General features: G+C 34.6%; 1 protein-coding gene across 2 annotated transcripts in view; it reads left to right on the forward strand.

Annotated features, from left to right (window-relative positions):
* Positions 1 to 27,463, forward strand: part of KIAA0586 (KIAA0586 ortholog) — a 106,034-nt gene that overhangs the window by 15,421 nt on the left and 63,150 nt on the right. For both annotated transcript variants that reach the window (XM_090270934.1, XM_090270935.1), the window contains exons 7-21: positions 260 to 413; positions 1,896 to 2,063; positions 3,843 to 3,966; positions 10,391 to 10,523; positions 11,374 to 11,579; positions 11,999 to 12,071; positions 13,507 to 13,734; positions 14,587 to 14,761; positions 15,742 to 15,936; positions 17,253 to 17,440; positions 19,531 to 19,641; positions 21,128 to 21,208; positions 21,422 to 21,615; positions 24,703 to 24,821; positions 26,301 to 26,500. In XM_090270934.1, coding sequence (XP_090127060.1) covers positions 260 to 413; positions 1,896 to 2,063; positions 3,843 to 3,966; positions 10,391 to 10,523; positions 11,374 to 11,579; positions 11,999 to 12,071; positions 13,507 to 13,734; positions 14,587 to 14,761; positions 15,742 to 15,936; positions 17,253 to 17,440; positions 19,531 to 19,641; positions 21,128 to 21,208; positions 21,422 to 21,615; positions 24,703 to 24,821; positions 26,301 to 26,500 — 2,349 coding nt within the window. The remainder of the gene's footprint in view (positions 1 to 259; positions 414 to 1,895; positions 2,064 to 3,842; positions 3,967 to 10,390; positions 10,524 to 11,373; positions 11,580 to 11,998; positions 12,072 to 13,506; positions 13,735 to 14,586; positions 14,762 to 15,741; positions 15,937 to 17,252; positions 17,441 to 19,530; positions 19,642 to 21,127; positions 21,209 to 21,421; positions 21,616 to 24,702; positions 24,822 to 26,300; positions 26,501 to 27,463) is intronic.

Raw genomic sequence — 27,463 nt, forward strand, 5'->3', positions numbered from 1 at the left:
GAAAGGAAGAAACAGGTTTAGAATGGTTAAATAAAATGGTCAAGGTCACACCACAGAGCCAGGCTGAATCCAGTCCTTTGTGATACTACCTCCTCCTAGTGGCTTCGCTGCCACCGTGAATAAGTTGCATATAATGTATGTATTGTCGTTGTTTATTAAACCAAATTAATTATTTTAAGTCCTGTAATAAATTTCAGTGTATTTTGTCATCAAACCCTTTCAAATGATATTTGAAATTAATAAAATAATTTTCTTCTAGACTCATTTCATTAGTGCTGCGCTCAGGACGAGTAGTTTGCAGCCTGTTACTGTGCCACCTCCTAGAGCAGTGGAGAACTGTTCTGTGAAACCAGACTATTCTACTCTTGGTAGCAGTAATTTACCTTCCCATAACGCACTTGGTTCCAAACAAGGTAAAAATATGTAGTTCTTTCTGAATTAAAAATGTCAGCTATAAATTTCCTTTGTAGTATATTATTGGGTTGTAAAAGATTATGTCTTTGTTTTATAAAATTAGTTCTTTTTGTAGGTCAAGTAATTTTTAGGTCACTTGAAAATTTGATCATGTCCTATTTTATGGTTTTAATTAATAACCTTCATAAATTGTCAGAAGCACTTAGAAATTTAGAAATGTTTTATTTTACTTATCTAGTATCAAGCATGCTTATAATCAATCCTCCAGTTCTCTGACAAACAGAATATTTACTACTTTTCTTAATTCTGTCAGGAGAGAAACCACCTGAGTATAGTTATAAACTTTTTCTAAGTATTTCCAAAGAGTGAATAATGGGATTTAAAAATTTTCTTTATAACAGAGAAATACATAGCTTATTTGTATTAAACCTTTGGAATTTAAAATGAAGGCATAAATGTGTTCTAAATTATTACTATTTGAATAATAAATTAATGAAAATCAAGGGCTATCCCTTTAATATTATATAGCTCCATGTAGTACAATATCCCGAACATTTGATTTGTTAGAAAATTATTGTATTACATACATATTAAAGATTCCTTATAGTTGTTAGGTGCTTTATATTTTACAATAAATGAGTGGTGCTTACAAAACTATTGTGAAGTAATGAGTCAGTTTTTAGTTGTGAAGGGAGGAAGATGAAGCACAGAAAGGTTATGACTTGCCTGGTCAAGGTTATTTGGCTTGAGAGTAAAAGTGTCAGAGCTACCTCCAGAACTCAGGTTTCAGTATGACCCAGCCATGTGCTTTCTATAGAAGTAGACACTTGTTTTACACTCAATTCTAGAGAATTACTTGCTCATAATTTTGTTTTTTTTCAGACTTGAGTTTTAAAGGAAAAAGATGTTTGTTTTATTGTGAATTGGTATTTTTGTATATTTTAGTTACAATAACAGTTCTTTTTTTAATGGGCAAATTAAAAATTCAAATTAAACTATATTTTTCTATTATTTTTCTTGGGCATACATCATTTTTGTGTCCTTGTAGTTGTAGCATAAATATAACTTCATACTGCTTCTTTAATAGCATACCAAAAGTATTTCCCATATTTACATAATTATTTTCATAATATTAATTTTTAATGACTAAAAGGTAGTCTGTTGAGTTTAGTACTTCCTATGTTTAGTGCCAGATGGTCTTACTAGTTTTTATTGCCATGAGCAGTGTCTGGCTAAGCCATTTTCATCATAGCTTAGATAACACTGAATATTATCATATTGATTTTTAAAATTTATTAGCTATAATGTAAAATATTTATTGTCCGTATTTCTTTTGATTTCTAGTGAGGATGAAGTTATTTACTTGTTAATAATTTGTATGTCCTATATAATTTTGTTTTTATTTTTAAAATATGGGGAAGAGTAGCACTCTATAATTTAAAAATTTATAAAGAGTAAGTTAAGTTTATTTTCTTTTAAAGCACTTTCAAGAGAGGTTGATGATATAGGTTTTGATAAACAGAAATCTTCTTTGGAGACTCCAACACCTCGTAGGTTTGCTCCTATACCTGTATCAAAGGATGATAAAATATCAAAGAGGGAAAATCCTGTGGAAGAAAAAGAAAATATGGAGATATCTGGTCATACAGGTAATAAAGCAATTATTATTAGCATCCACTACTTTTATCTGTTCCTGTATCATATTAGGAACAAATTTACACACTGAATATTTATAATTTTCTAAAGTATCTCATAGTAACTAAAATGGGCTCTCTATTTTTAATATTTTTCTTTAAATGCTACTGGGCAAAATAAAGCTTCTTTAGATTCTTTGTAGAAGGAGTTAGAGATATACAATATTCCCTCACTTATCATCGTGGGTATTACATTCTAGACCCCGCCCCCCGCGATAGGTGAAAATCCGCGAAGTAGGAACCTAACATTTATTTTAGTATTTTTATATATTTTAAGGCTTTATAAACCCTCCCCACATATTTATAAACCGTTCCCAGTCCCTTATTAACCTTTTCCACACTTTTATAAACACTACTATATTCTTCGACATATTCTACACTCTTAAACCTACATAACTTTAACAACATATGTATACAGTACCGCAAAATCCCACGACAGAGCAAAAAGTCCGCTGTAAATAATTAAATATAATATTTTTAAAAATCCTGTGATATAGTGAGGCTGTGATAAGTGAACCATGATATAGAGAGGGACTACTGTACACTGTGATTATATTCTGATTGTCTTTTACCCATTATTCCTTAAACTTAAAAAAAATTTTTTTAACGAATTAATTAATTTTTAGAGAGAGGGGAAAGGAGAAAAAGAGGGAGAGAAACATCACTGTGTGGTTGCCTCTCATGCGCCCCCAACTGGGGACCTGATGTGCAACCTAGTCATGTGCCCTGACTGGGAATCGAACCAGCAACACTTGGCTCACAGGCCGATGCTCAATCCACTGAGCCACAGCAGCCAGGGCTATTCCTTAAACTTTTAATGAACAATTTTGCTTTTAATAAATAAAAAATAATGCTCTGCTGATTATTTTGGAGCATGTTTTCTTCTGTCATTTTTAGGTGTGAATTTCAGTAATAAAACTCAGAAATTTAACATCAGTTACTGAGTTCAGATGGAAAACGTGTTCATATATTAACTTTTATAAATGGTCTGAAATAATTAAGGCCCTTAAATATGGTCCTTCTAGTAAAAGTAAGTGAAAATGTTAAATATAAGCTTTTATGCTTGGAATATATATTTTTTAATCCTTACCCGAGGGTGTTTTTTTTTTTTTTTCATGCTTTTAGAGAGAGGAAGGGAGGGAGAGAGAAAGAAACATCAATGTGAGAGAGAAACATTGATTGGTTGCCTTCTCATATGCACCTCGACTGGGAATCAAACCCATAACCTGGGTATGTGCTCTGACTGGGAATCAAACCCATGACCTTTTGGTCTATGGGATGATGCCCCAGCTAACTGAACCACACCAGTCATGGCAATTCTTGGAATTTTTTAAATGCATTTAAATCTTGTTTTGGATACATTTAAAGAGTTTTTAGGAATTTTAAAAATAATAAAATCTTTAAAAATGCAACTTCACTAAAAATGTTGTTATGTGGTCTCATTAAAGATGAGCCTAAAGAAAAGATTCAACAAGTAGTTGCTATGAAGAAAAATTTTTCTTTCCAATTCCTTTTTTCTGTAATGGAAATAAATTCAGGTCTAAACTTATACCCATAAAATTTTCATGAGTTATAAAATTTAACTTCATGAGTTTATTTAAAGTGTACATTGTAGAGTGAATTGAGTCTATCATCACCATAAGAAGCTAATTTAGTATAAATATATGTGACATGTTATATAAAAGGGGAATGAAGTTGTACTTGAAAAATGATATTATATTTCTCTTATTGTAGGAAATGTAAGACTATTGGAACAAATTTTGAATAATCAAGATTCTTTGACAAGAATAAGTGAACCTTCAGACAAAACCTCACTAATTGAGTCAAAAATAGGTTGGAATCCAGAGAGAAGAGACAGGTAAAAACAAGAGATTGGAATAAAAGCTAGATTGAATGGAGCTTTGTTCATATTTCTAAAATTTCTTTAGGAATTTTAATATGGTTTTAACATTGCTTTTTAAAATTATCTTAGACTTAGTTGCTATATTTTGCTGCTAATATATCTTCCCCCCTTCTCTTTAATGTAGTCACAAAATGAATATATCTAATTTTCTTAAAATGCAGGTTATTAATTTCTAATGAATGCATATTATTCATTTCTGATCAAATGCTACCTGGGTTGTGCTTAAAAAATAATCCAATGCAGAATACAGGAAACTAGGTTGGAAGTATAAATGAAATGAAGACAGCCATGAGTTAATGATTACTATACTTAACTAAAGGTATACGAATGTGGAAGTTGTTATAATAGCTTTACTACTTTTGTGTATGTTTGAAATTTTACATAAAAATATTTTTTAATCAAATCTAGGCCATTATAATTTTATTTATTTTGAATGTCATGAGAACTATAGTAATGAAAACTAAATGAACCACATTCTGAGTAACTTCATGTGGAGACACTATATTGTGTTGGCTAAAAAGTCCATATGGTTTTTTCTGTAAAATAAAAGACACAGTTTTCATTTTCACCAATAACTTTACTGATTTGGATATTTTGACTATGTCTGCTATCTCCCAATACTGGCTTCTACTGGGTAGAGGCCAGTGGGGTTGCTGTTAAACATCTTCCAATGCATAAGGGCCCCGTAGCAAAGAATTATTTGGCCAAAATGTCAATAGTACTGAGAACTTATCAAACCACTTTTGACACATTCAATCAGCCACAGCACCTTCTCCACACACTGCACAAATCTTTTTTTTTTTTGGTGCAGTTCAATTGTGTTTTTATCTTTTTGAAATAATAAAGCATAATACGCCAAAAATGTTGCATATCTTCTTCCATCCTTAATATTAAAATGGCTGCACAAAAAAATCACCAATTTTGATAATCTTTTTAAATGCACGCTGATATGACAGCTGTCACAATACAATTTAACAAAATTGTTTTGAATGAAGTTAAAGACAGCTAACCACTACTAGAGCCATCGTACAGAAAAAACTAAAGAAACTTATTGGCCAACCCAGTACATTTTATTTCACTTACATTTAATGTAATTACTGATAAAGTAAGATTTATGTCTGCCATGTTGCTACATGTCTTCTATATGTCTGAGGTCTTTTTTTCCCCACCTTTCCAATATAAAGGCTTCTTTTGTATTAAATAGATCTTTTTTAGTATAACATTTTAATTCCCTTGTTTCTTTCACTATATATTTTTAGTTATTTTCATAGTGATTACCATAGGGATTACAATTAACTTTTTTTAAGTATATATTATTGATTATGCTATTACAGTTGTCCCAATTTTTCCCCCTCTCCCCCCTCTGCTTGGTACCCTCCTTCCCTCCAGCAACCCTGCCCCCTTAGTTCATGGCCATGGATGATGCATATAAGTTCTTTTGCTTCTCCATTTTCTGTACTATTCTTAATGTCCCACTGTTTATTTTGTACCTGCTTATTAAATTATGCTTCTTAATCCCTGTACCCTTTCCCCCATTCACCCCCTTCCCCCTCCCCACTGATAATGGTCCATACGATCTCCATATCTATGATTCTGTTCCTGTTCTAGTTCTTTGCTTAGTTTGTTTTTGTTTTTTAGATTTAGTTCTTGATAGTTGTGAGTTTGTTGTCATTTTAATGCTCATGGTGTTTTTAAAGTATATTTTATTGATTATGTTGTTACAATAGTCCCAATTTTTTTTTCCCTTTGCTCCCCTCTGCCCAGTAACCCCTTTCCCTCCAGCAGTCCCACCCCTCCTTATTAGTTCATGTCCATGGGTCATGCATATAAGTTTTTTGGCTTCACTCTTTCCTATATTATTCTTAACTTACCCCTGTCTATTTTGTACCAGTCGATTATGCTTCTTAATCCCTGCACCATTTCCCCATTTCTCCTCCTTTCCCCCACAGCTGATAACCCTCCAAATGATCCCCATATCTATGATTCTGTTCCTATTCTGGTTTGCTTAGTTGGATTTTTTTTTTTTTTTTTAGATTCTGTTGTTGATAGTTGTGAGTTTGTTGTCATTTTAATGTTCATAATTTTGATCTTTTTTTAAGTAAGTCCCTTTGACATTTCATATCATGATGGCTTGGTGATGATGAACTCCTTTAGCTTTACCTTGTCTGGGAAGTGCTTTATCTGCCCTTCCATTCTAAATAATAGCTTTGCTGGATAGAGTAATCTTGGTTTTAAGTCCTTGCTTTTCATCACCTTGAATACTTCTTGCCAATCCCTTCTTGCCTTCAAAGTTCCTTTTGAGAAATCAGCTGATAGTCTTATAGGCACCCCTTTGCAGGAAACTCTCTGCTTTTCTCTTGCTGCTTTTAAGATTCTCTCTTTATCTTGAACCTTTGGCATCTTAATTATGATGTGTCTTGGTGTGGTCCTTTTTGGGTCTAGCTTGTGTGGGACTCTCTGTGTTTCCTGGACTTGTACGCCTATTTTCTTCATCATATTTGGAGAGTTTTCCTTCATTATTTTCTCACATAAGTTTTCAATTTCTTGCTCTTCCTCTTCTCCTTCTGGCACCCCTGTGATTCAGATGTTGGCACATTTAAAATTGTCCCAGAGTTTTCTAAGCCTCTCCTCGCCTTTTGGCATTCTTGTTTCTTCTTTCTGTTCTGGTTGAATGTTTATTTCTTCCTTTTGTTCCAAATCGTTGGTTTGAATCCTGACTTCCTTTCCTTCACTGTTGGTTCCCTGTATATTTTTCTTTATTTCACTTTGTATAACCTTTATTTCTTCCTTTTTTTTTTTTGGCCGTACACTATGAGTTCTCTGAGTATCCTTATCACCAGTGTTTTGAACTCTGCATCTGATAGGTTGGCTATCTGTTTTGTTTAGTTCTTTTTCTGGTGTTTTGTTCTATTCTTTCATTTGGGTCATATTTTTTGTCTCCTCAATTTGGCAGCCTCCCTGTGTTTGTTTTTGTTTATTAGATAGAGCTGCTTTGTCTCCCTGTCTTAGTGTACTTGTTAAGTTTTATGGGGCAGAGCCTTAGGTGTTCACCAATGTGGGGCAACCCGCTTCACTGTTTTATGGCTCTGTTGTGTGAGATGGTTGGAGAGAGTGAAATGTCTTAATTTCTTTCTTTTTTTAAATTTCAAAGGATAGATTTGCTGGATAAAAAATTTTTGGTTGACTTTCTTTTTCTTTCAACACTTTGAATATGTCATCTGTCTTCTGGACTCTATGGTTTATGATGAGAAGTAAATTGTTAATCTTATTGAGGAACCTTTGTATGTGATAAGTAATTTTTGTCTTGCTGCTTCCAAGGTTCTCCCTTTGTCTTAGCTTTTGACAGTTTGACTATGATATGTCTAAGTATGGATTTCTGAGGTCATTCTATTTGGAGTTGTTGACCTTCTTGGATGAATGATTTAATATTAACTAATTTAGGAAGTTTGGGGCTATTAGTTCCTATCTAGTTAAATGGTGCACATGACCTTCCTCTTCTCTCCTCGAACTTAATGGTACTTCGGTATGCTTGTTGCTATCCCACTGGTCTCTGAGGCTCTTAATTTAAAAAAATTTTTTTTATTTTTATTTTTTGTGTGTTTCAGACTGGATAATCTTAGTTAACCTATCTTTAAGTTTTTGGATCCTTTCTTCTGTCAACTGAAATATGCTGTTTAGTCTGTCTAGTGATCTTTACATTTCACTTATTGTATTTTTGAACTGTAGAATTTGTATTTTTTTAAATAGTTTCTGTCTTTATTGCTATTCTCTATGTGTTGAGACTTCATTCTTGTGCTTGAAATTTTGAACATGATTTCCTTCAGTAATAGCTAATTTATAGTTTTTGTCTGATAAGTCCAATATTAGGGCTTCCTCGAGGACAATTTCTATTGACTATCCTTTTTCCAGTGTCTGAACTTATCCCACTTTCCTGTTTTTTTGTGTGTCTCAAAAACTTTTTGTTGGAAGTTAGACATTTAAAATAATGTGGCAACTCTGGATATTAGATTTTTCCATAACCCTCCCCCCAGGGTTGTTCTTGATGCTCTTTCCTGGGCTAATTCTGTAAAGTCTGTATTCTTTGCTATGTACAGCACGTCTATTTGGCTAGCTAACATCTGCTAATGTTTGGGAAGAGATTTCCTAACTACCTTGAATGAAAGTCTCTCTCTCATACATGCAAAAAACTGAAACTAGACCACTAGATTACACCATTCACCAGAATAACCTCAAAATGGATAAAAGACCTAAATATAAGTTTTGATATTATAAAAGTCCTAGCAGAAATCATAGACAGTAAAATTTCATATATCCCACATAGCAATATTTTTGCCAGTATATCTCCTAGGACAAGGGAAATAAAGGATAAAATAAACAAATGGGGCTACCTCAAATTAAAAAGCTCATGAATGGATAAAGAAACCAGCAAAATGAAAAGGGAACTGACTGTATGGGTGAACATATTTGTCAGTAATACATTGGACAAGGGGTTAATCTCCAAAATATATCAAGAACTCATACACCTCAACACCAGAAGACGAATAATCCAATTAAAAGTGGGCAAAGGACCTGAACAGACACCTCTCCAAGGAGGACATACAGATGGCTCATAGACATATGAAATAAGCTCAAAATCACTAGCCATCAGAGAGATGCAAATTAAAACCACAATGAGATACCACCTCACACCTGTTGGGTTGGCTATCATCAATAAATCAACAAACAAGTGCTGGGAAGGATGTGGAGAAAAGCGAACCCTCATACACTGTTGGTTAAATGCAGACTGGTGCAGCCACTATGGAAAACAGTATGGAATTTCCTCAAAAAATTGAAAATGGAACTGCCCTTAAGAATCCTGAAATACCATTGCAAAAGAACTTATGTACCCCTGTGTTTATAGCAGCACTATTTACAATAGACAAGTGCTGGAAACAGCCTAAGTGCCCATCAGTAAATTAGTGGATCAAAAACTGTGGTACATTTACACAATGGAATACTATGCAACAGAAAGAAAGAGGGAATCCCTACCTTTTGTGACAGCATGGATCGGACTGGAGAATATCACGCTAAGTGAAATAAGCCAGTCAGTGGGAAAAAAATGATCTCACTCATAAGAGGAATCTAATGAAAAAAATAAACTAATGAGCAAAATACAACCAAAGACATGGAAACATGGAACAGACTGACAGTGGGTACAGGGAAGGGAGATAATGGTGGAAAGGGGAAGGGACTAGTCAAAGAACATGTATGACCCATGAACATGTATAACAGTGTGGTGATTGACTGGGAACTGGGGGTGGGCTGGGCAGATGAAGGAAAAAGGGGGGTGGGGATTGGGACAACTGTAACAGAATAACAATTTTTAAAAAAGTATAGTCCCCCTATTAAAAAAAAAAAAAAGGCAGGAAAAAGTCTTTCTTTCTTTGCTAAGCATGGTGTGTGTATGTGTTAGGGTGCACCTTTAGCAGTCTGGCAGTCTCTGTTAGCTTTAACCTCCTAATTGCAGAGCCTCAGTTCAGCCAGATGTGAGATACTAGTTCCTTCTCAGGTCTTTCTTGGGCATGCACTTGTACATGACCTTCTAGATTCCCAGTAGTTTGTTGCAACTTTTCAAAGCTACACAATGAACATCTCATTACTCAGATTTTGAGTTTATGACAACCCTTTTGTTTGCTTCAACTGACATGGCTACTTCAGGCTGCTAAAATATGAAACAGTTGCCACTGTTTTTGAAGAATGACCTGGGAATAGGGTTTCTCACTGAACTAGTTCTGAGTCAAGTCAAATAAAGCAAATCCTTGTGAACAGGACTTTCTGAGGAGCTCCAAACCTGTTCTGCCCTTTTAAGCGGTTGTGTGTCTATAGGATTTCAAGGCTACCACAGAGCTGGGGAAAGGGCAGTGGAAATGGAGCAGGTTAAAAATGCCACGAATCTTTCCATTCTTACTGAGAGTCATCCATTTTCTTGATTAATGCTTCTCAGATTTTGCAAGCCTTTGTTTAGTTTCCTGAGTTCTGAAAAAAGCTGTTCTGATCATTTTTGCTAGTGTTTGTTCTCTTTGCTCTTATGCAAAAGAAGATTTTTAGAGGTTCTTACTCAACCATTCTGAGAGTGCATCTGTATGTCAGCTTCTTCAAAGTAAAACCTTTTTCTGCTCTTTTCCTAATATCCCTAAACCAGTCTGGTTTGAGTAATTTTGTCTCTTGTGATATTCTGTATTATATATGTTTAACCATATAATTGAGCAATTTCATTGTACAGTTTTAATAAGACACCACTTAGAATTCATGTAATTAATAATGTAGCAAATATTTATGTAAGCAAATGTTTTCTGGATTCATGACAATTTCGGAAACTTTATTTTTAAATCATTTACAGCAATGATTCCCTGTTCTCTGAAAGATTTCCTTTGTATAAGGAACTGGGAACAGCTAAAGTGACTGGGCAGAAGTTTGATAATGTTCTTCATGATCTTGGCCAAACAAGGAAAGAAACAAATGGTGTACTCCAGGTAAAGTGGCAACAGTGTATTAAAATTGATGATTAGTAAAGATAAAAATTATGAAGAAATAGAGAAGTTATTAAGACAGAAAGCAAGAGTAAAGATGAAGACCAAGCACTGCAAAAAGATGTCAATCCAGTCTGTTCTCTTTACAGAGCTTTTCTGGAGGCACTCACTAAGTGATTTCTGCTCCCTGCTCTGTGGCTGGGACGGAGCCGCATGGCCCCCTCAAGCTTTACAGTTTCTGTTGGAGGGGAAGGAAAGGGAGAGAGAACTGTGCATGGCCCTTGTTCATTCAGTTCATAATGTCTGCCAGGCTTACCTAAAGACAACTTTCTCTTATTTTGTTTTAGCTCTCTTCACCAGATATAGTTTTCATTGACCATTGGACTGCCTACCACTACTGTGTACTTCTCAGCCCTGTTTCACTTAACACGCACATTAGGACTTCTAAATGGAAAGAAAACTGCCAAGTATTCTTTTATGGCTCTTAAATTTGACAAATTGAGTCCTTAGAATATTTTGGCATAGGATATGGACCAAACAACAGTAGTCCTGCTCTATATCACAGTTCACTTATTGCGGGCTCACTGTATCATGGGATTTTAAAAAATAGTATATTTAATTACTTATCACAGATTTTTCGCTATGTCGCGGGATTTTGTGGTACTGTATACGTATGTTGTTAAAAGTTACGTAGGTTTAAGAGTGTAGAATAAATGTAAGGTTCCTACTTCGCGGGGGTGGTCTAGAACGTAATACCCGCGATAAGTGAGGGTATACTGTATTAGCTCTTGTTTGGACTAAAATCATTAATACGAATTTTATATAGTGACATTTTTCCTTTTTTTCTTTTAAGCCAAAAGAATCTCTGATTATGTCAAGGCTTGCTGATCTTCCACAGAATTCCACAGCCAGTACAAGATCCATATTGAAACAAGCTGAGAAGATTTTGAGAGGAGTACAAAACAATAAAAAAGTACTTGAAGAAAATCTGGAAGCTATTATTCGTGCGAAGGATGGAACTGCCATGTATTCGTTTATCAATGCTCTGTCTAACAACAGGTAAGACAGGATGTTAGTATCCCAAGCTTATTTATGAAACCGCTAGTTTACAGCCTTTCTTAAATTTTTTTCTAAGCATTTTACTTTGTATTAAGTGTTTTAATGTTTAGAAGGTTTTTTATTGAAGATATAGACTTATGCTGGAGCTGAATTTGGATCTACACATTTTACTATTACTTTTACAAATGTGACTTCTCCCTTAATTTTGTTTCTCTCTTTGGTACATATCTTCTGGGATCTACCTGTGCTTTCCAAACATCCTTCAAACATTTGATGAAAAGTAATAACATTGTCTTTTTTTCTTTTCAAATGAAGGATATTGGACTACCAGTATATTCAAAACTATATAAGAGATCTGGTCTAAGTTGTGTTCTCAGGACATTAAATAATTTAAGAAAATTCTTTATTCTTTTTTGTAGAGAGATGTCAGAGAAGATTCGGATCAAAAAGACAGTGGATGAGTGGATTGAAACTATTTCTGCAGAAATTCAGGTAGATTTTAGAAAAAATAGAATTAATTCTCAGGCGATAACATTTTTCCAATTTATAGGTATTATACTTATTCTCGAAATATTCCTTATATTTATATAAGTTCTCTTATAATTCTTAATTTTACTCTGTCATTATATTTATTTAATAAGTTTCATTATACTTAAGTGCTTTTTCTTATAAATTATACTGTGACTCTTATCTGGCAAATTGTTGGATAATAACTATTGTAGAATATGAGTATTTGAAAGACAATCTAGCAAAAGCGTTTGGAAAGAAAGAAGTGTACTTACAAAAATGTTTCAAGGCAGCAGATTTAGAAACACTGGCTTACAAAAGTGAAAACACCAAAGTTAATTAAAGGAAAAATACCCACAAGATTTCTAAGGTTACTGAATTTATGCTAGTCAGTTCCAGATGGGAAAATCTGCCACTTTCTCACATCCACAGCATATCTTCAGACTTTAGCATTGCAGAAATTCAAGAGAGTGTCTTTTATTTTTAGTTTTTTAAACAGAGATTTATTGGGGTGACATTGGTTAATAAAATTACACAGTTTTCAAGTGTACAATTCTATAATATATCATTTGCACATGCATTTTATGTTCACCGCCTAAAGTCAAATCTAGAATTATTTTTATCAGGGGGTTAGTAAGTTAAAGGAAATTCTTAAAGTTTTACATATTTGAGGGAGCAGAACTAGACAGGTAGCCCTGTTATTTTTATCTTGGGGTAAAAGTGTTTTTTTCCTGACTGTGAGATGTGTGTATATGTTTACGCACAGTGGCAGCAAGAGAAGTTTCAGTTTGGTTTTCATAGCAATAAATACTGAAATATATTTTTATACTTTATTGTTCAAGGAAATGAGTATATACAAATATTTCTAATGAGCTTGTGAAGAATTTATGGTAGCTACTATATGATGCAAAAGAAAAAACTTAAGAGTCAGGAGACTTGGAGGTCAGCTCTGGCCCTGTAGACAGCTAGCAATATATGTCACTATTACTGTGGATTCCATACAAAATATATTTGTTTAAACCTTCAAGCAATTTTCATTTATAAATATTGCAGAGTTTTATTACAAAGCTGTTTACTCTTTTGGAAACTTAGTTTTTTCATTTAATTTTTGAAGAGTTTCAGTCATCTGGTTGAAACAACAAAAAGTGTAAAAAGATCTATAATGAAAAGTTGCCCTCCTACCTCTTTACCTCATCTAGTTCTCATTCACCCTGCTCCAGAAGACACTGATCTTTTTAGTTTTTTGTTTATTCTTCCTGAGAATTTTCATTCATACGTAAGCCAATATCATTTTTTATAGAGCATTTAAAACTGCTAAACTATATTTTTAGAACAGAAGAAAATAAATTCTAATACTTTTGGTGTGACCGCGTTTCTACTTGAATAGATTTTAAATAATTTTAATTTTGGTTTTATTAAGGATGAACTGGCAAAAAACGATTATGAACAAAAGAGATTTGATCAGAAGAATCAAAGGACCAAGAAAACTCCTAATATGATTAAAGATATTAAAATCAATAAGCAAGACAAAACAGTAAATAATTCTGTAATTCCGAGAAAACATTATCAAAAACAAAAAGAGGAGCATTTTAGAAATCCACCTATGAAGACCATCCCTGCTTCAAGCTTACAGAAAGAGAGAAAAGAAGTAATATTCTACTCTGGTTTTATGGCATAAATGTTGCATTAAAACTGATTATTTTCTTAAAGATATAAATAATGAAGTGAATATGCAAATTTTAGGGTTATACAAATGTAAAGTAATTTTAAACTATTGATATTAAGGGTTTTAGATATCCGTAATGTGGAAATCACTGCATAAAATACATAATTCCTTCCTACAGAGATCTTGCACATAGTATTTTAGTTATAGCAGGTATATTTAGAGATCATCTAATCCAAAAATTAGTAGTTTGTAGTAATCAAAATTGTATTTCATTCTTGTGTGTGTGTTCTGTTTTTTGTATTTTTATTTTTCAGTTTAACAAATGTATGTTTAGTGCTAGTGATAGTGTGGCATAGTACTGGGTGTTATGCAGGGAATGTTTTGGCTGCTCTAACTTTCTTAACTTTCTTAATGCCAAATACGGATTTGGGGGCAGATTAATTATGCATCTGTAAGTATCTAATTTATTGTTTAGCATTTAATAGATGATTGAAGGTAGGATTAGTAATGTAGAAAATCAGATAAAGATGACATATTATTGTACTTGAAGTAACATGTAAAATGTGTTTAAACCTTGCTTTTTGGTGCTGAAAATATTCTTAGTAGTATAAGAACTTTAATGTTTCTTGGGTGGATGATTTTATATTTAATTTTCATGCTTTTAAAAACTTTAAAACTATAGCATAAAAACTATATCCAGAATTTAAGAGCCATTTGAAATAAAGGACTTTTCTGACCTGATCATTCTTAAGCTGGCAAAAGGAGGCTTTAGAAAAATGAGATAAGTGGTTGATGACTATTTTGTTGGTGAGTTAAATAATTATGTGTACTTAGGGTTTTTTGAAAGTAACCACAGCGATGCAAGATGAAGATTATATGTTACAAATTTATGGAAAACCAGTTTATCAGGGCCATCGCAGCACTCTTAAAAAAGGACCATATCTCAGATTTAATTCTCCATCTCCTAAGTCCAAACCACAGAGACCAAAAGTAATAGAACGGGTTAAAGGTAAGAAACCTCATTTTTTTGTGGTAAACCTCATTTTTTTTTTGGTATCAGTTTAATATGTAAAGTTTAATTTTTGCTTTTTATTAATTACTTATAAATACAGTTCAAATTATATAATGTTTAGGGATGGAAAGACAATTCCAAGACAGTAGGAAATAATAGGCCTGATTCAATATTCTTCCAGATCTTTTGGTATTTTTAATTTATTTTTTAGAAACCCTGGCTGGTGTGGCTCAGTGGATTGAATGCCAGCCTGTAAACCAAAGGGTCACCAGTTTGATTCCCAGTCAGGGCACATGCCTGAGTTGCAGGCCAAATCCTTATTTGGGGGCGTGTGAGAGGCAACCACACATTGATGTTTCTTTCCTCTTCCTTCTTCCCTTCTCCTCTCTAAAAGTAAATAAAATCTTTTAAAAAGAGAGAGACAGAGAGACAGAGACTGAGAGAGACCTATATCAAATTTGTTGCCCCACTTACTTATGCATTAATTGGTTGATTCTTATAGGTGCCCTGACTGGAGATCAAACCTTGGTGTATCAGGATGATGCTCTAACCAACTGAGCTATTCGGCCAGGGTCCAAATCTCTATTCAGCATTTTTTTCTTAGCCCTTGTTTCTATCCTTTCATAGTAGTTGTATAAGTTGTTATATTCAGTGGTTGAGAAACCATGGTCTGCAGATCAGCTGCCTGCTTTTTATAAATAAAGTTTTATTGAAACATAACTGTGCTCTAATTATGTATTGTGTCAGAGTTGAGATGTTGTAACTGAGAACACATGGCCCATGAGACTGAAATATTTACTATCTGGCCATTTAAGAAAAAGTTTGTCAACCCCTGATCTATATGTTATTTTTACTTTAGGGCACTGTAACCTCATGTACAGTGAGATCTTCCTGTAAAGACAAGTTGTATATATCTACATAGCTGGATAGTATATGTCCAAACAATATTTAAAAATATCTGCAATCAATTATTACAGGCACTAAAGTAAAGTCAATAAGAACACAAACTGACTTTTATGCAACAAAACCCAAGAAGATAGATTCTAAACTGCAACATTCCGTTGCTGCGCTGCCTCCTGGTGATCAGCAGTATTTGTTCAGCCCAAGCAGAGAAATGCCAACGGTTTCGGGTACACTGGAAGGGCATCTGATTCCTATGGCAATTCTTTTAGGTAAGATCCCACAAAACATATGGGCAAATTTAAAATTCACATTAGCAGTAACAACACCATTCTGTAATGGTGTTGACACGATAGTCACCTGCCTTTTTCTTTGTGTATTGCTTATATTTGGGTAGGGCCTTAGAATGTCTTTTATGAGTTCCTACTCACGGGAAACACTCTTTTGGTATTTATAATAACGTTGCTGTAGATTATATGAAATTTTAAAATTATCTAGACATCACAGATGTTCATAAAATTAAAGAATTAAAGAGTTTTTCATATCATCATTAATATCATCATGTCTTAGGGGAAGTACTTTAAAGTACGTTTTATGTACCTTTAAACTAGGCTGTGATAAGTAAAATCATGTGGTTGTATATCCTAAGCCAATAGCTGATTATTTACTTATTTGGGTCTTTCAGGCTCATCATTGTAAAAATTGATCAAATCATTTTTGCTCTCACTGGCTAGCTGTTTTTTCTTTTAGTTTCATTGCTATTCTTTCTTAATGTTGGTGAATGATTTAAATATGAATATTTTTTAATACGAGAGAATTTTTTATTTTTGATATTATGGGTTAATGTTGTGTCGGTTCAAACATTCCTTCTACTTATTTAACCCACCCTATAAAACACACAGTAATGTACCAATTTTATAGATGAGAAAAGCAAGGCACAGAGGAGTTAAGTAATTTCAAAGGCTACATAGCTAGAGTGGAGCCAAGATTCAATCCAGGCAGTCTGGCTTTATTTAGAGTCTGTGCTTTTAATGAGGACACTATACTCTCTCTCTTTACTTTGAAATATAGAAAACAAGTAGAACTTTTGAACTGAAAGCTAACAAGTTTTGGACAGCTATGATAATCACCAAATGGTTGGTCTAACATTAGTATTCTTTTGTTGGTTTTATTTCTGTCCATTGTTGCCCTGTGAAGATTTGAGAATAAAAATAATGCAGTATAATGCAATACACTTCAGTCTTGGCTTTGGCACTTACAAACAGTTATGGCCTTTGGCAAAGTCTATGTTTCTAAACCTCTGTTTCCTCAATTGTCAAATGTGGATATTAATATCTCATAGGCTTATTTTGAGGGTTAAATTTGACAGTGTATGTGAAGTGTTTAGTACATATGAGTACCAAATAAATGGTAATCATCGCTAAAAGGATGACGTGTTTTGTTGACAATGGAGATGTTAGAGGGAGAGGTGATTGCAGATAGACCTTTTCTTTTGTATGAGAATTTAGCCATAAAGACCTAGGTTGTGTGTTAGATTTTTTCCTTTATTTCTGAAATGGCAACTCATTTTCTCCCCCAAACTTTTAAGGACAAACCCAAAGTAACAGTGATTCCATGCCACCGGTGGGAGCCATTGTAAACAAGCCACACCCTGTAACAGTGGCTACTTCTATTCCTCCATCATCTCAAAAAATAGGAACTGGAGTAAAGAAACCTAACATAGCAGTTGTAGAAATGAAGTCGGAAAAAAAGGATCCCCCTCAGCTTACTGTACAGGTACGCCATGCTGCATGAACAGAAGTTTTTAGAAAAAAAATATTTGGCTTAACTTAAGTACTTAAACCCTATTATATTTGCCTGGTCAGGTGGCTCAGTTGGTTGGAGCATTGTCCTGTGCACATAAATAAAAAGGAAAACAACATATAGCAAGAGTATATGAAAGGAATATGCTAGAAAGGATTGATTTTTAAATATAAAGACCTCCATAAATTAATAAGAAAATATAGATGCAAATCCAGAAATATTCAAATAATGTGAATAAGACTACAGAAGAGGAAATAAAGTTCATAAACAAGCAAACCGAATAATTTAAATCTTGGTAGTTACCCAGATAATACAAATTAAAATAATAGACCTCCATTTAAAAAACTGTTATTGCTGAAGCATGATTTTATCTAATTTGGGTGAAGGTTGAGTAAAACTTAATAATTGATTATGTTTTTTGATGATGTAAGTAGAGCTCATTTGGATTGCATTTTGGCAGTTATTAGCAAGAATCTTAAATATTCATGCCCTGTGGCTCAAGAACTTAATCTAGTATCTGGGTAACTAGTATAATGATATAATTCAAAATTTAGGGAAATAAGCCCTATATATATACATATATATTTATCTATTTATATATATGTTGTATAATATGTCAAGGAGTTTTTTGTGCATGTTGATATACATATAATAGTGGAAATATTAGGAATTTCCTAAATATTTACCAAACAGGAAAATGATTAAATAATTAAGGCACAGAGAAGGAAAACTCTTGACTCCAAAAAACCTCCGCTGCCTTGCGGCATACCTCTTCTGGGGAAAGGCTAAGGGAGTAAACCTCGACAGAAAATCCGGAGCCGGAGTCCCTAAGGCGGTTTGACGTTGTAGTCAACACCGGCAACTCCTGCGGCGCACCTGAAGCCAAGCTGTATTGACTCCGTCTTTCCCTTGGACCCTTCAGCTGCGAAGAGAGGGGGGGTCTGCTGCATGGGCAACAGCAGACCCTCCATATCACCCTGCCCAGGCTCTGTAGCTTCAGCTTCACTGGAGAGGACACTCCAGCGTCATCGCAAGATGTCGATTCAACACGGGAGGAGACAGATACCGTGTCACTCCCGAGTCGGACTGCACAGCCATTCTCGGCGGTGCAGATAGACTCTTCAGAAGCTACACCATCGTCTCTCGAGACGGATGGCTGCCGAGATATATAGTCATTTAAAATATAATTATGAAGTCTATTTGGGAGCATGATAAGATGTTTTTGACATAATTACATTGAAAAATCAGGAATGAAATTATTTTATTGTGTGGGTTGGCCAGAAAGTTTGTATTTTTGTTTCTGTAAGATGGCTCTAGGAGCACTTAGTTGTCTTTAACTTCATTTTAAATAATTTTGTTAGGTGGTACTTTGACAGCTGTCATACCAGCGTGAATTTTTAAAAAAAATCAAAATTGGTGGATATTTGTATAGCCATTTTAATATTGAAGATGGAAAAAATATGCAACATTTTCAGCATATTATGCTTTATTATTTCAAGAAAGGTAAAAATGCAACTGAAATGCAAAAAAAGATTTGTGCAGTGTATGCAGAAGGTGCTGTGACAGATCAAATGTGTCAAAAGTGGTTTGTGAAATTTAGTGCTAGAGATTTCTCTCTGGATGATGCTCCACAGTCAGGTAGACCAGCTGAAGTTGATAGCGATCAAATAGGGACATTGAGAACAATCAATGTTATACCATACTGGAGATAGCTGACATACTCAAAATATCCAAAGCAATAAGGTTATTGGTGAAAATGAAAAATGTGTTTTATTTTACAGAGAAAACCATACCGACTTTTTGGCCAACCCAGTATATTTTAGCTATGCATAAGTGGATGGTAAAAAGATAAAAGGAATGGTGAAAATGAAGTTTTCTTAAGATAGTAGGATTTTGTGTGTTCCCCCATATTTTCCAAATTTTGTAAATGATCCTTTCATAATTAAGAAATTGTTATCCATTGACTTTGCAATAAAAAGTTAAATGTATGTTACTGATATACAGATTCACAAGTATTTAAGTCAATGATGAATTGGAAAGCTAGATGTTGTGTTCTGTTTTAGGTATTACCCAATGTAGACATTGACAGCATTTCAAATGGTAGTGATGACGTCAGTCCATCTCTGCCTAGTCCCAAACAAGCATCTGCTCCTCCTCTGAACACCTGGATACAGGTATTGTTCAGAAATTTATTATATAGTTTTGAGTAATGTCTCACTATAGATATTTTTCCATCCAAAAAGAATTCTTAAAATTTCTTATTGTTATTCTATCACTGTAGATTTTAACTAATGTTATTCCCTGCAAAGTCTTCCATTATAATTAGAATTCATTATAATAATTTAGATTTCAAGGAGAAGATTCAAAATGAATCTGGAATTGCTTATGAGCTGGAAAAAGAAACTAAGATTCTTACGTTTCTAAACATTTTGAAAGTGATAATCCCTATGTAACATTTTGGTCACTGAAGTTTTAAGACTCTTCTATGTGAAGAAAGAAATTCTATTTCTTAAGAAGAATCTTGATTTAAATGCAAACTAAATATAGTTTTAATGTGAATTTTATAGTGATGATTGGAGTTTATGTTTTGGGATGTTACTTTGTCATTACACTATTGATATTATACAAAAATATGCATTTCCTTTTAGTACTTATTTGCTACTGAGTAATGAAATTATGACTTTATTTCACATCAAAATAGTACTATAACTTTTCCCATGTCTCATCTATTATAAGCAAATTTGATCATCAAGGATATAGTCTTAAGGATAAAGAGAACACCAGCAATTTTTCACGGTCAAGAATAGCGAACAAAATAGTAACAGAAGCTTAGATACATAAAGTAGACTGACATCTGTGGGAAAGGATGTGGGGGAGCGGTGGAGAGTGGATGAAGGATGATGAGGGGCTTAACCAAAGAACATTTATGCACAACCCATGGACCTGGGCAGCAGGATGGAGACCGGCTTTGGAAGGGAAGGTAGGGTGAGTGGAGGTAGGGAAAGGGGAAGTGAGTGGGAACAACTCTAACAGCATAAAAAAAAAATTAAATTAAAATAAAATAAAATAAATAGTGAAATAGAATTGACCCTAAATTATTTGTGCCTAATTTAATTTTTCATCAGTATTTTTTTCACCAGAAGTTTATTAAAACATTACAAATAATAATTTTTGGACTATGTATTGTTCTGCTCTCAGGAAGAGGCTATTGTGTTTTTAGGTGACTAGATTACATCTAGTAAGGTACAGAGACTAAATTTGTAAAATAACTACTGGTGTTTTGTTTATCTTTCTAAATTAAGTGATTCTCTGTCAATCTTTTTGTGTTTGTATGTGTATACTTATATATCTACACAGAGAAACACTTTATCTTAACTCTAGGAGAGAAATCACAATTATATCAACTTAAGTTGCATTTTGAAGGACTCCTTGACAGAAAAACTTGTATTTAATTTTTTATAACGATTAAAATGAGAACCTAATGGCTTTGGGACTGTCTTGGATTTCATTTACTAATAAATTCTGAACTGGATATTAAAATTAAAAATAGGGCCATGTATTATAAGCTTATACTATTGGTAGAAGTATGATAAATAATATATAAAAAAAAAAAAAAAAACAGTTAAGCACAACAAAACCTTTTTGAAAATGCTTTCTTAGACTCCAGAATTTACGAAGGTAGATGAAGAAGAGGTGAAGTTTCCAGGGGCTAACTTTGATGAAGTACTTGATGTCGTTCAGGTAACAAATCTTAGAAATCATTTTCTGCCAGTATTTTTCTGTGTGATAGATGTGTATATTCTAAATAATGTGATCAACTTAATTAAAATGCTGTTACTTTAGAAGTGTTGGTTAATTCATCTATATAAGTTCCCTGCCTATACTTGTCACTCAGCAAATGTTGAATAGGTATATGAATATAATAGTTTTGGGGTTGTTTTTTTTTATTACCAGGAAGAGGAAAAATGTGAAGAAATTCCAGAATACTCTGAACCAATTCTGGAGTTTAATAGAAGTGTTAAAGTTGCTTCTACAAAATATAATGGTCCTCCATTTCCGCCAGTTGCTTCTACTTTTCAGCCCACTGCTGATATTCTGGATAAAGTAATTCAGAGAAAAGAAACATTGGAAAATAGTTTAATTCAGTGGTAAGTTTACAGTGGTGTTGATGTTAACTCAATCATAGTAGCAATATAAATGGAAAGTATTGAATTTTATTTGAAAATCTTTCTTGTTTCCTTTGATTAATTTTTTTCCCTTTTCTATAGTTACTGGAAACTATTTGATGTGATGCTTAGTGTTTAATTGTTGGAGGTATTATTTCTGTCCTTGAATATTTGTACATAGACTGTATATTATGGCAAGAGAGGCTATTGTTAAGTAACAAAGCCTTAAAAATGTACATGTTCTTCAATCCAGGGATTCACTTCAGAAATTTATCCTAAGGAAATAATTACAGTTCTGCCCCTAAGCCATAGATTAACAGATTTATCACTTATTACAAACAGAGCACTGTTCTATTTGTTACTTATATAAACTCATGACCTCTGTTTTTTTAAGGATATTTATTGATTATGCTGTTACAGTAGTTCCTTGCTCCTCTCTGCCCAGTACTCCCCTTCTCTCCAGCAATCCTACCCTCCTTAGTTCATGTTCATAGGTCATGCATACAAGTTCTTTGGCTTCACCCTTTTCTATATTATTCTTAACATCCCTCTGTCTATTTTGTATGGACTGATTATGCTTCTTAATCCCTGCACCATTTCCCCATTTCACCCCTTCCCTCTCCCAGCTGATAATCCTCCAAATGATCCCCATACCTATGATTCTGTTCCTATTCTGGTTTGCTTAGTTGGATTTTGTTTTTATTTTTTAGATTCTGTTGTTGATAGTTGTGAGTTTGTTATCATTTTAGTGTTCATAGTTTTGATCTTCTTTTTCTTAAGTAAGTCCCTTTGACATTTCATATCATAATGGCTTGGTGATGATGAACTCCTTTAGCTTCACCTTGTCTGGGAAGCACTTCATCTGCCCTTCCATTCTAAATGATAGAAAGTGTCCTCTGAGAAATCAGCTGATAGTCCTATAAGCACCCCTCTGTAGGCAACTCTCTGCCTCTCTCTTGCTGCCCCAGGACTTCTGTCTTTATCTTTCACCTTTGGCGACTCAGTCATGATGCGTCTTGGTGTGGTCCCCTCTAGGTCTACCTCGCCCAGGACCCTCTGTGCTTCTCGGACCTGTATGTCCATCTCCTTTGCAAAATTTTGGAACTTTTCCTCATTTTTTTTCAGTTCTTGCTTCCTTGTTCTGCACTGGTTGACTGTTTTTTCTTCCTTATGTTCCAAATCATTGATTTGAACCCCAGTTTCCTTCCCATCACCATTGGTTTTGTGTGGATTTTCCTTCATTTCACCAAGCACATCTGTCGAGCCTGTGAGCATCTTTATCACCAGTGTTTTGAATTGTGCATCTGTTAGGTTGTCTATCTCCTCATCTGTGAGGTTGGCTATCTCCTCGTCCCTTAGTTCTCCCACTGGAACCTTGATCCATTCTCCCTTTTGGGCCATGATTCTCTGTCTCCTCATCTTGACAGGCTCCCGTGTTTGTTTGCCTCTGCATCCCAGGTAGAGCTGTCACTCCTGTGACGTTATGAGGGGCAGAATCTTAGGGATTTTTCAGTACAGGGTGACCTGTTTCACCACGTTGTGGCGCTGTATGTGGGATAGGGGTCTGAGAGGGAACAATGCTGCCTGCCCAGCACTTGCCCCTTTTCCAGGCTCCTCTCACTTCCTCACCAGACTGGAGCCCCTCTAGCTGCTGCTCTGGCTGTCATTCCCAGAGTGGATGGGTCTGCAGACATTCTAGGACTGTGGGGACCCTTTAAACAAGCAGACTCTGCTGAGTCCATCAGTTTCTGCCTCTGCCCTAATCCCCACTGGTCTACACAGTCAGAAGCAATGAGGCTTGATTTTCCCCGGTGCTGGGACCATGAACTGTGATGTCCAGTGAGGAGCTGGGAACACTCCCAGGTGTCCCTCCTGACTTTTTAAAGCATGTGACTGCACTTTCTGCCAGCCTGCCACTGCCGCCGCTGCTGCCGCCACCACCACATCACGTCCTCTCCACTCCGGCTCTGCCCCTCCTACCTGTCTGGATGAGTATTTCTTTTTTATATCTTTGTTTGTTGGACTTCTATGTAGTTTGATTTTCTGGAACTTCTGGTTGTTTCTAGTTTTGAGGTAGTTGTATTCTTAGTTGTGGAGGGAGATGCAGCATGTCTGTCTGTGCCTCCATAGTGGCCGGAAATCCCATGAACTCTATTTTTATCCCTATTTTTATCTGTGAGAAACCTTAAGGAAGTGATGGAATAAACTATACTGAATATTAATACAGTTATCAAGATTAGGTTTAGAAAAATATTTAATAATGTTGTAAGATATTAATAATACACTGGTGCATAAATCAGGATACTAATTTAACCACAGTTTATAAGAACTTACTTCAAAATAAATGTGCATAGGGAAAAAATAGAAAATCATATTCAAAATTGTTAACTATGTTTATTATTGAGTCCAGGATTATGAGTGAGCCTTATCTACTTTTTAAAATTTTTATATATTTTCTGATTTTTCTACAATGAACATCTATTACTTATATAATAATAATAATAGTTTTTAATCAGTCTGTTAGCTGCTCTAATGTACAGAGGCAGTCTCCTATTGCATTCCTTTTCTTTCCCGTTCTCCTTCCTAAAAGTGACCTTGGAAATAAATTTCCCTTCCTTTTCAAGAGGAAAACTACCTACCAATATTGCAGTCTATATATTTATTCCTTGAAGAGAGGGCAGCTGGATTTCTTTTATAGCTCTGATCTTGTACGATTTAATATGTGTGCTTTCAGAGGAGAGAACCCAACATTTTAGGTGCATGATATCCTAGGTAATCATTGACCTAAACCGTCTTATGAATTTACGAGGTCTGTTATCCTTTTCATTAAACTAATCTGAAAGATTTTAATTTGATTTTATGAATTATCTGCCACACAAAGATCTCTCATGTGTTGTGTTTTGCCAGGGGATACATTTAATTTTTTTTTCTTTCCAGATTCAGCTTTTAGAATGACTGCTTTAACATGTAAATGTTTATGTTCATGGTTAGAGGTTATTTATAAGGGTGATATTTGTAACCATTATACATTTAAATTAAATTTAGAAATTCTTAACTTTTATCCCCTAGGGTAGAACAAGAAATAATGTCAAGAATTATCTCTGGGCTCTTTCCCATCCAACAACGGGCCGTAGCTGATGTCAGTGTTGCAGCCAGTGAGGCAAGTGAGCCATTGACTTCCGATATGGGTAAGTGAAATAGAATCTCTTAACTTTTTTGTTATTAAAAGGCAAAACTTTCAGGTAATTGTGGGTTTATATATTCTAGAGGTCAGGTATTCCTAGGCTGACAAAAGATAAGCTTTTACTTTCTATATCACTTCCCAGTTCTCGGTAGTGGAGGTTAGCTCTCCCTCATTCCCTTATTTCATGCTGCAGCATTCAGATGATTATACCACCCTGCATCCCTCCCACCCCAAATCTCTATCATTTCCCGTAGCAATTCGTATATATCTTTGTTATAGTAACTATCACATTGTATTATGGTTGGTTTACCATCTGTTTCATTCTAGACTATAAATTACTCAAGATTAAGGATGTTTTTCCTTTAGTACTTAATACCTTGGCTAACACTTAATAAGAGTTTAAGCAGTCATTGAGTGGGCAAATGAGCCTCTTTATGGAGCCCACATCATTCTCTTCTTCCTCCTCTTCAGCTTCTCTCTTCTCCCTCTCTTCCCACTTTTCCCCTATTCTTCTCCAACAGCTTCTTTGAGGTATAGTTTACTTGCCATAAAACTTACCAATTCTAGTACAGTTTGAGGATTTTTGATAAGTAAACACAGCTCTATTGATATATTAGCCACACAATCATGATATTGAAAAACATTTCCATCATCCCTCATTTGGCTTTGTAGTCACATCTTAACCTCCTCCCAGTGCCCACTGGGCCCTATGAAGCACTGATCTGAATTCTATCACTGTATTTTTGCTTTTTCTACAATTTTATATATATGTAACTATACAGTACATAATCCATTATGTTTGTCTTATTTATCATAATGCTTTGGTAGTCATGTTGTTGTATGTAATGATATTACACTATATGGATACAACAATTTGTATTTCATTTACTAGTTTATGAACATTTGTAGTCCTTTAGTTTTTGGCTATTATAAGTAAAGCTATGGTATGAATATTTACAATACACCTATGCAGCTTTTGTATCAAGCACTTAAACTGTAAAAGTTTGAGGACAATTAGTCTATAAAGATAGTATCTGAAACTAGAAGGAAGAAAGGTTTGTCTTCATATTTATAAAGCAGCAACTATTTCTCAGAAGTTCCCCACAGTCATTGTGTCCTTGTGTTTTGGTCAAGATCTGTCACAGGGTTTCCTGTGGCTTGTTCTTGGAAATGTGGTTTGTTTTCAGGTAGAACATTTAATGTGGATATAAATTCTTTTTATCACTAAATTCCATGGTAGGGAAAAGGCCATATGAGCAAATTTTCATCTGTGTCTTCCTTCCCTTTTTTGTTTGCTTAGAAAGAATGCTCATTATTATCATCTTATTCTCTTTCACAATAGGTAGATTTTGTATTTTCACTTTTTGATTTCTCCTCCCACCCCCTGTACACATATGTTTGCATCTCTGAAATTTTAAGAATTAAGGTTTGGATTGCATGCATGTTCCTTGCGCTCTTATTCTGAAATTCTTTCATTTTGCAGTGGAAGGAACAAGCAGTGGCGTCCTCCAGCTTTTTGTTGATGCTGGGGTTCCTGTGAATTCAGGCATGATTAGTCACTTTGTGAATGAAGCTCTTGCTGAGATCATCGCTGTTATGCTGGGTGACAGAGAAGCAAAGAAGCAAGATCCTGTTGCTGCAAGTGTTTCTGGTGATGTTTCAACAAGTAAAACATACTTGCCGGTAGGTGTGGCTCTCCTTTCATAAGTTGGGGCCCTGGGGAATTTCTGATACATTTAGTAGAGAACAGTAAAATGGACAAATTTTAAATTGGGTATCATAAAATTATAGTTTGTGGTGGAGATTGATTCCTTGTTGTTATAATTACAGTAACATTTCCCTGACATTTTATTTTAAAAATTAAAAGTATGAGACAATGAACATTAACCCTTTACCTATATTTACCAATTGGTAACATTTTTACACGTTTTCCTTATCTGTCTTTATGTTATATTTCTTATAAAATCATTTGTAAATTGCAGATGTCATGACACTTTACTTGCAAAAGAATCAGCAGTATCTTCTAAGAATAAGATACTTTCTTACACAACCAAAATACTGTTGTTACTGAAGTAAAGTGTTTGTTTGCCTGCGCACATCAAAGCCCAGTCAAAGACAAACAGAAGTTTGTAGCCAAGAAAGTAAAGGTTTATTTTTAAGGAAATGGGGAGTCATAGGTGAGCTCATGCTCAAAGACCTGGCTACCCAGTGACTTCTAGGGGATGGGATATATAGGGGACTAAGAGGTAGGGTGTGGTCTCTACTGATTGGTCATCACTAGGGTAGGGGGTTGTTGAGCATTGCTTCTGGTCCTCGTATCAGTTATAGATAGCATTACTTTGTCTGGTTTTGCAAGGATGTTCTAAGCTGAAACAAAACTGAGGCCTAGATGTTATCTCTAGTTGGACTGAGGCTTTGTCTCTGTGGTCAGCAGACCTGAGGCTTTGTTCATAAGATTGTTTGATGCCACCGACCCGAACCTCATTGTACTGAGGGCTTAATAATTAAGGGAGTAGAGGTGAAAAGGAGGGAGAGGCAGGTGAGTCAGGGTACTGTTTGGTTGTACAAGGCCAGTTTGAATCAAAAGAAAAGAAGGAGAAAAAGTCCTATTAAAGAAATGAAGTTTCTGCTCAGGTACACCATTAT

This window comes from Furipterus horrens, unplaced genomic scaffold (assembly GCF_987537825.1).
Source record: "Furipterus horrens unplaced genomic scaffold, mFurHor1.1.pri manual_scaffold_3, whole genome shotgun sequence".
Taxonomy (NCBI): domain Eukaryota; kingdom Metazoa; phylum Chordata; class Mammalia; order Chiroptera; family Furipteridae; genus Furipterus; species Furipterus horrens.